Source organism: Pseudochaenichthys georgianus, chromosome 3, assembly GCF_902827115.2.
Source record: "Pseudochaenichthys georgianus chromosome 3, fPseGeo1.2, whole genome shotgun sequence".
In the NCBI taxonomy this organism is placed as follows: Eukaryota; Metazoa; Chordata; class Actinopteri; order Perciformes; family Channichthyidae; genus Pseudochaenichthys; species Pseudochaenichthys georgianus.
The window spans coordinates 18,003,266-18,012,064 of record NC_047505.1 but is presented as its reverse complement, the minus strand read 5'-3'; the positions used below and the strand labels follow the sequence as shown (position 1 = coordinate 18,012,064).

At 39.2% G+C, this 8,799-nt stretch overlaps 1 protein-coding gene across 1 annotated transcript; it reads left to right on the top strand.

Annotated features, from left to right (window-relative positions):
• Positions 1 to 1,103: 1,103 nt before the first annotated feature.
• LOC117461682 (immunoglobulin superfamily containing leucine-rich repeat protein 2-like) lies at positions 1,104 to 7,447 on the top strand. The gene is made up of 2 exons (XM_034103561.1): positions 1,104 to 1,285; positions 3,124 to 7,447. Exon 2 carries the CDS (start codon positions 3,127 to 3,129, stop codon positions 5,257 to 5,259), a length of 2,133 nt encoding a protein of 710 aa, XP_033959452.1. The 5' UTR covers positions 1,104 to 1,285; positions 3,124 to 3,126; the 3' UTR covers positions 5,260 to 7,447.
• The last annotated feature ends 1,352 nt before the right edge of the window (positions 7,448 to 8,799 follow it).

Sequence of the window (8,799 nt, the reverse complement as noted above, 5' to 3'; positions counted from 1 at the left end):
ACGCTTCCTTCCACCAATCGTGGCAACATTCCAAAGGAAAAGAAAACTGTTGCAGCTCCACCTCAAAAGGGTCATCTGCTGGGTCCATTTCAGGTTGGGTCATTCTGTCACGGATGAGTGAAGGAAGCAGGACCCAAATGCAGATAACTCTTGAGAAACCCTTTATTTCAAGGATACAGATAAATACCGAACAGAACACTCTCCGGTGAACTCCGTCACCAACAAACAATGACCCAACACTGAACACAGACAGAGACAAGACTAAATACAAGAAGGGGTAATCATGACAACGAGAAACAGCCGGGCAGGGGAGGAGAAACACAAGGACAACAGGTGAACACAATCGGGTAATCAGGGAGGGAAACAGACAGAAAGCAGACAGGCAGGAAACGGGGGTGAACACTTAACACAATAAGACAGGAAACCCAAAGACAAGAAAAACACCAACACAGACAAAACTACAAACGTGACATAACATGTGCATTGTGACAGTTTGATTACACAGAGAAAGATTAACAGGCTGAGAGACTGCCTGGCAGGACCTATAAATAGAGACTCAAAGTAGGAATATCTACTGCTTGATTTTTAACCATCATTTTGTTTAATCTGTCACTTGAAAGTCAATATTAGAAGTGCAATACCTAATTACAATATTAACAATAACACATGGATTAGTGCACCTAAAAAATGCCTGCTATTATGTTTGTCTTTCCTTAAAATAGTAGAAAATAGGCTAAATTTAAAATGCGTTCAATTTAAAAAACAATGCAAAGAAATGTTTGTGTTTTTCAAACATGGCACATACATTACCCATAATGCAGTCCTAGGCTAGTGTAGCTTTTAGCCTGCAGCAGAGATGACTAATTGGACTTCCTTACATCCACACCCTCAAAACTTCCCTGTGTATAAACTTGTAAAACAAACTTTGAATTAGTATATTTAGTAGCATGTTCCTGTTTATAGCGACAGCCAGACATCACATCAGTCCTCCCCTCCTGTTAATGCAGACGGTGACGGTCGTATTTAAAGTCGTTTCCCCTTTAAAATATTTTTTGGAAGCGTCGATGCTGTTCTGTCCAGAGCTATGAGGAGGGGAGGAGACAGGGGGGTTAACTCAGAATGACAGATGCACAGGCAGATGATACCACGCGTTTCCACCATGTAGACGCAGACTGACAGATGGACTCAGCTTCACATTCACACTTGAATCCAGCACGCTCTGACTGCACACACCGGCTGACGTGTTCGGATTTGTATGCAGAGATAAACAAAACACTAACGGCAGGTAAGCATGTCACTCAGTTGTCTGCTCCTATTGCATCCTCTATTCTCCCCGCATCAATTATTAACGTCAGGTCTTTTTCGGGGATGAATTTTCGATCTTGCGGCGTCAGATTACATTGACAGTTATGGTGTTTTATTTTACAGATAAGAGTAAAGCAGATAATGGTAAAGGTTTACATGCCACGCAGTAGACAGCTGTAAACAAACAGAGCAGGCATGCGGCTGGCTTTCAGAACCAAGGACAGAACACCGGACGCTGCTGCGTAGGGAGAAACCAGATGCAGAACTGGCAACACAGCATACAGCTTCAATGCTCCATCTGTGAATTAGAGGCAGTTATATTAGTTTATCGGCGAGAGGTTGTCTTAACATTCAAAGCCAACATCTCAATCTCTTTTGGGTTAAGCTGTGAGATTGCTTTTTTCTGTTTTCCTAGAAACCACAAGGTATGAGGTGGGTGTTTTCCTCTGTCAGACTTACATACTAATTTACAGTAGCTGTTTTGTCACCAGGAAGAGAATAACAATTACATACATAATCTGTCATATTATCATAAGAGGTATGAGCTTTTAAAGATGTCCCAAATTCATTTCAAAGGGCTTCAGAACATTTGAAAACACTTTCGGTAATATGGAAAATCAGGATGATACTGTAAGGTGGATAGATGCAAACTGATAAGAATAATAAGGATCTTAAAATGTCTAGCAACTCCAAGTTGTCATCAAACAGGCATACAGCTAATCATGTGAGCTCTTGAGGTGCTCCAGATTTGTGCATCCGTAGGGTTTCTGCACTCATTATATTGACAAAACTACCTCTTCTGTCTCTGTCCACCACTAAACAGGTCAGTCTTGTGCAGGGAAAATATGTATCTGACAAAAACTGTTGATTCTTATCTCTGGCCATCCAGATAGGGGTTTTTATTTGTATCCAGGTATTTGGATATCAGAGACAGAGATTTATCTTGCAGTGCTTACATAATTGAATCATTAAAAAAGAGTTTTACAGTCAATCTCTTTCTTTCTCTTTCTTGTTACTTATAATTCACAGGTAGGTAAGAGTTTATGTAAATGGTGGAGGCATCAATATCAGAGGCAGTGGTGAAGAAAACATCCTAAAGTCTTGTCTTATTTGCATTTTTTTTTACCACTAAGGAGCTAAGGCTGCACTGAAAATAAGAATTCATCTTCATTAAGAAACCAAAATCACTGAGCTCACAATTCCAGTTAGAGCAAGTTTTCAGCCTATGAAAATGACGCATCTTAAAAGCTTTTTCATTATATCAGAACTAAATGGTACAACACCCCTTCAAATGAAAGAGCAACATTATGTTCTTCATGACTAGACCTGACCAGAAGGGAGAAACATTGTAAACATGAAGATTTTCCTTTAATTTGTCTTTATTTCTATTCAGTTTGCCAGTAAAATAATCCTAAACTATGATCTATGACCTTGTTAGCAGATGAGCTTTTAAAACTTCTTGTGTTCCCTTTATTTTGTTCACTATCTTGAATGAGGCTCCATCACTGTGGATCAGCTGTTTTGTATAGTTATTATCATTTACACAGCTTTCAGTCTGTTTAAGATCTAAATTGGAGATTCTCTAAATGATGTATGAATCTGCCACTGAAAATGAAAATCTGTCAGGCTCCATTTTCTGCTCTGTCATTTCCAAGGGCTGAAGCAGAGGTAGTCTTTGTTTCTGTGCTTACTTTCTTAATGTCAAAACCTGTTTCTTTTAAATTCCTAAAAATATTATCTTTAATCATGCTACATTATATATGCTAAATAGATTCATCCAATGATCGAAACATGGTCTGTGACGCTTTTCTTTTACAGAAAATGGCTGCCGCAGGTATCCTCTTCACTTTGTGGATGGCCACAGTCTTTCCCACTGGACTCGGATGCCCTGCGCTCTGTTCCTGCACAGATAAATATGGCCGCCACTTTGCTGAATGCTCCTACAAAGACTTAGCTGAGGTACCGGACGGTTTGCCTGATAATGTGACGACTGTGAGTCTGTCCGCTAACAAGATCAGTGTGATACCGTTGGGGAGCTTTGACAATGTCACTCAGGTGACGTCGCTGTGGATGGCCCACAATGAGATCGTCACAATCGAAGAAGGGACTCTCACGCCTTTGGTTCATCTGCGTAACTTTGACATCAGCCACAATAGAATCGTAGACTTCCCTTGGGAGGATCTGCAGAACCTCACAGGCCTGCGTCTGCTGAAGATGAACCACAACGAGATGGTCCACCTGCCGAGGGACGCCTTCTACAACCTCAAAGACCTGAGGTCACTCCGACTCAACAATAACAATTTCATTAAGATAATTGATGGGACGTTCGACGGTTTGGTGTCTTTGTCCCACTTGCAGGTTTATAAAAATCCTTTTGCATGCACCTGCTCCCTCGACTGGCTCAGAGACTGGATTTCAAAGACCATGATCACGGTCCCAGAGCAGAATTTAATCACTTGTGCAACTCCACCCAAACTTAGAGGAGAACTGATTGGAAAGTTGCCTGAGTCAAAGTGCGCAAGCCCGAATGTGACAATACAAATCAAGCCAAATGTTCACAACATGACATTCCACGAGGGCGGTGTGTTGATCTTGACTTGTGAATTTGCAGGAAATCCAAAACCTCTGGTCATGTGGAATATCCAAAGCAAAAGCCAGAGGCAAGAGCTGGTGTTGTCCTTCACTGACGATGACTCAGCAGAATCGAAAGAGGACTCCATGCGGTCCTATAATCCTTTCAAAGTCTTTAACAATGGCACTCTTATAATTTCACACATCCGGAAAGAAGATGGTGGCAACTACAGCTGCTCGGCCACAAATGAGTTTGGAAGAAGTGAGGTTTCGGTGTCAGTGGACGTGGTGGCTTTACCTAAACCAACACCAAGAAAACCAATTACCACAACGACTGTTTTTACTAAAACGCACCCATCGATACGCCAAACAACAGGCAAACCATTGTTTTTGGATTCTGTGCATCACTTTGATATCAAGAGAAAAGACTTCATTAAAGTAGTACCTACTTTCCCTCCCACTGTGGAGATCAAGTCTTCTGAGGAGTCAACAACATCCCCATCACATGCTAGTAAATGTGGCTTGACTGCTAACACGAGATACATTTCTAGTCATGTCTTTAATGAGAGCGTGGAAGATTTCAAGCAGTACACATTTGACTTTGGAGTCATTGCATTAGGAGTGTCAGAAACAGAGGCAACAGTGCGACTCAATCCTCTTCTCATACCAAGAGACAGTGGCATCAACCAAGCCCCAAAAACGTCTAATGAGAGCTTCCACAATGACAGTGAAAAGCATCACAGCCTTTCTGCTGTCGGTAAAAAAAACTCAAATGGCTTGTATCTGTGCGTTGCTGCTGATCTCAGACACTCGGCCGTGCAGTGGTCAAGAATCAGAGATGGCGTCAACACGTATATGTTTAGTGGTTTACGTCCCGACACCAACTACTCCCTGTGTCTGACGTACAGAGGGGAGGACTGTGAGGTCCAGGTTCTGTTCAGCACCAGGAGGAGGGTACCTAACCTGCTCATCATCATCTCCGTCAGCATCTGCCTCCTGACCGTGTCCACCGTGCCTCTCCTTGGTGCAACGTGCTTCCACCTGGTGTACAAATACCGCAGCAAGACCTACAAGCTGATCCTGAAGGCCAAAGATCAGTACCACATGGAGAGGAACCTCGCCCCTAACTTCAGGGCACCTCACACCGAGTCCCGGAGGAAGATTAATGGAAGCCAGCTGGACGAGGAGGAGGGGGACACGGAGAGCAGAGACGGGGACAAAGAGGCGGATACAGAAGAAAGTGTGATGACTGAGTCCTTTTCTCTGTCTCAGTGCAGGGGGAACTTAGACAACTGTGAGGTTGGGTCTGAGTTTAGTGATAGGTTACCTTTGGGAGCTGAAGCAGTACATATTACAAGCAACTACACTTATCCAAACCAGTAATTGTTATTATGTTATTGAATTATTTTGCCTTTGGGTAAAAAGCATTTTTAGTATTAGTTTGTGCCAAAGGTTTTAGTTAGCTTTAGCCTTGCAAAGGCAGCAAAGACATATTGTCTGAAAAGACTCAGATAAATGTACTTATTTTACTTTCAGAGCTGCATCAATTAGTCACTACAGAGGCTTCCAGATTCAAGGCTCTATCTAATAAAGGATTCTCTTATTTTACGTTATCTTGTCCGGGGATGTTTTCCAGACAAACATTTTAGTAAAAGCTGAACTTTTTTTTACTGGCCCATATTTTTTGTAGCTGGAAATATCACGTCTTTTTGTCCTATTCTTTCAAAATGGCAACCTATTTCATCTCCCATAAAGTGCGTCTGGATCCAGATCTTTGCCAAAATACAAATAGTGATAGACAATCATCGGAGGCATGAACAAGATATGTTGTGTTTAAGGAATTACAATAGTAAGAAAACCTGAATCTTTTAGTACAACTATCTTTTAGTCCACCTACTGTATACCAAATATCTGTATAATCTGTTTGGATGTCCATTTGATAATAGAACAACTGGAAAATATAACCTCCAAGCTCTAAGTATGGAATAACACATTATTTATTTATCTTTGCAATAATTACCTTCTCACTGTACATTATACTGCTGAATACATTGCTCCACACTTAAAAAACCACTGTCTTTACACAATTTTTTTATTTAAAATGATTTTATAGAGTTTAAAATGTTTATTGATTTGCTTAAATAAATTGGCGAGTTGCTGTATTACAAGATCAGAACTGCGTCAATGACTATCTGTTATTTATAGCAGCGGCCTGCAATTAAGAAATAACATACTGTAATTCAGAATAGAGTTTTAAACAGTCATGTAATAATACACATGTGTATAAGTGAACATAAAGGCTTTATTGTGTATTTGTTTTAAATGAATTGCCAAAATGTTCTTTTCAGACAAAAACCCTGAAAAATGTTTCTTTGGCCTGAAAACAATCTTACAATTGTATCATTATAAACGAAAAACCTCTGATTGCTGCCAACATGGCACCAGGATGAGGGCTTTCTTCAGAGTGTAAAAATGTAACAAAGCTTGTGTCACAAATATAACGCATTGCAAACTGAAATCGATTAGATTTAGGCAGTAGTAAATGTGCTAACTGTAACTAAAATATGCCAATACTCTGTGCAGTAGTTTGGAGATGATTTATTTTGGCTTCATTGGATAAATATTCTATCATAAGCTTTCAGCATAATGTAACTCAGATAGGCCAACAAGGAAAGCTCATTGTCTCATCTAGCCCATGACAAAAGACTTGGGCTAATCAAAGGTCATTTCAAATAGCTATCCGTTCACATAGCTTCGGTAAAGGCCAGAAAGAAGGGCAAAAGTTGCTATGCCAGCATTGGCAACAATTGCCTGCACTGCAAAACAATCCAAAATGAAACACAAACTGATCACAAAGAGAGTGACGATATAGGAGAAGAGTTTCAGAGATCTGGAGAAAATGTACTGATAGTTTAGCCTTCTGTGATCTACTCCTTCGATACAGCCATTAACAGCAATGGTTAGCATCATATTAAACTATCAACAAGTATATGTTTTTGTTGAGGTACAACATGGATTTAAACGTGCTAAAAGCTTGTTAGGAATTATTTGTCCAATAATGCTAAACTCCCTTCACCAGCTTTAGTCATCTCATGAGAGTTTAAACGTTTAGAAAAACTGTGTTGTTTCAAAGAGAAACACAATGTGTCCCAGAGCTATGAGCTTTTCAGTTGTACTGTGAGCAATTTCTATGAAGAAAAAAAAACGGTTTTCATATTGAATAAAACTTGGTGTTTGAAAAAAGCTTTCTATGTTGCTGGTAAATGTGGACAGCTCAGTATTATCCACCAAATGTACTGCAGTGTGTAACAGTACGGGCAATTATGAGCGCCTCTGTGGAGTTATTGCCTTGTTGTACCTGGGTCATGTGTCCATCCTGTCGTATTTCCAAGAGTATTGTGTTAGGAGACCTGCATGCTGTCTGTTGTCCTGTATGCTGCGTCTTGGGTAAATATTCTTGACTAGTCTTTATTTGTTTTATACCCCTGTAATAAAGGTAGTAGTAGGATTTACCAAAGTGTTGAAATATCCTCGCTAACTCTCCACTAACTGTGCCTCAATAAAGTTTTGACAAAGGAATACTGAATGATTGCTCAATTCTCAGTCTCTCTTTTTCCCTCAGAACCTTTAGATTTAAAATAATCATTGTATATGATATATGCTTTGAATGAAGTTCAATCAATCCATTTGTCTTTTTGGACTTGATAATACATTGTAACTAGGTCAAGTAATAAACCAATTAATTGAAAAATAGCGGGATGACAACAAGAGGGCTGGGTAAACGCTAAACCACTAGTAAATATACCATTTATTACACTGATTACTGACGCCAAAAAAAACAACCTTCAAACGATTCAATAATAAAGCAATACATGTCGATGAATGTACACATCATTTTTACTTTAAAATGGAATAAATATGAAGTCACACATTCAACAGAAACACTGTACTTTATGGCACAGCCCAAGGAGTTTAAAGACCATTTGCATATACAGTATGCATTAAAATAGAATGCAGTAAATGCAACAGAAAAGTATAATCAGTCTATTTGAAAAATGCAATATGTTTAACCTCAAAACCTGTAGTTTCTCATCCCATTATAATGATGCTTATGTCGTTGAAATTGTTTCGCAGACAAACTTCTAACAGATAATAATAAGATATTACATTGAACAGTCATTAAGTAGCATATGACGCAAAGGTTAAATTAGAATTGTATCGTTCTCAAATGACATTTTTGCAGTTTATTACTTAGTAAATTACTTTATTTACTTTGCTTTAAAGGGCGAGTGTGTAGCAATCAGAATAAGAATCATAAATCCTTTATATTTCCCTCAAGGGGTACATTTACATGGGGATTTATAAGCGGAATTAATATTAAGTATGCACTGAGTACACTTTTAGAACCAGTACATGACGACATAACCTGAGCCAAAGTGTACTCATTTACGCCCTGCCTAGTATCAGCCCTGAACATTGTGCATGTCAATAATTCGTTACTTAGAGTCCTCAACAGTACTGTACAAGCAGATCACAATACAGTATAGTCATTTTGTCATTCATATTATTTTTAATGTTTTTGGGAATTGGTGACCTTGTTAGTTTGAATTTCCCTATTTACACACCAAACTACACTGAACGAAAATATAAATGCAACACTTTTGTTTTTGCTCCCATTTTTTATGAGATGAACTCAAAGATCTAAAAAAAATTCTATTTACACAAAATAACCATTTCTCTCAAATATTGTTCACAAATCTGAAAAAATCTGTGATAGTGAGCACTTCTCCTTTGCCGAGATAATCCATCCCACCTCACAGGTGTGGCATACCAATATGCTGATTAGACAGCATGATTATTGCACAGGTGTGCCTTAGGCTGGCCACAATAAAAGGCCACTCTGAAACGTGCAGTTTGATCACA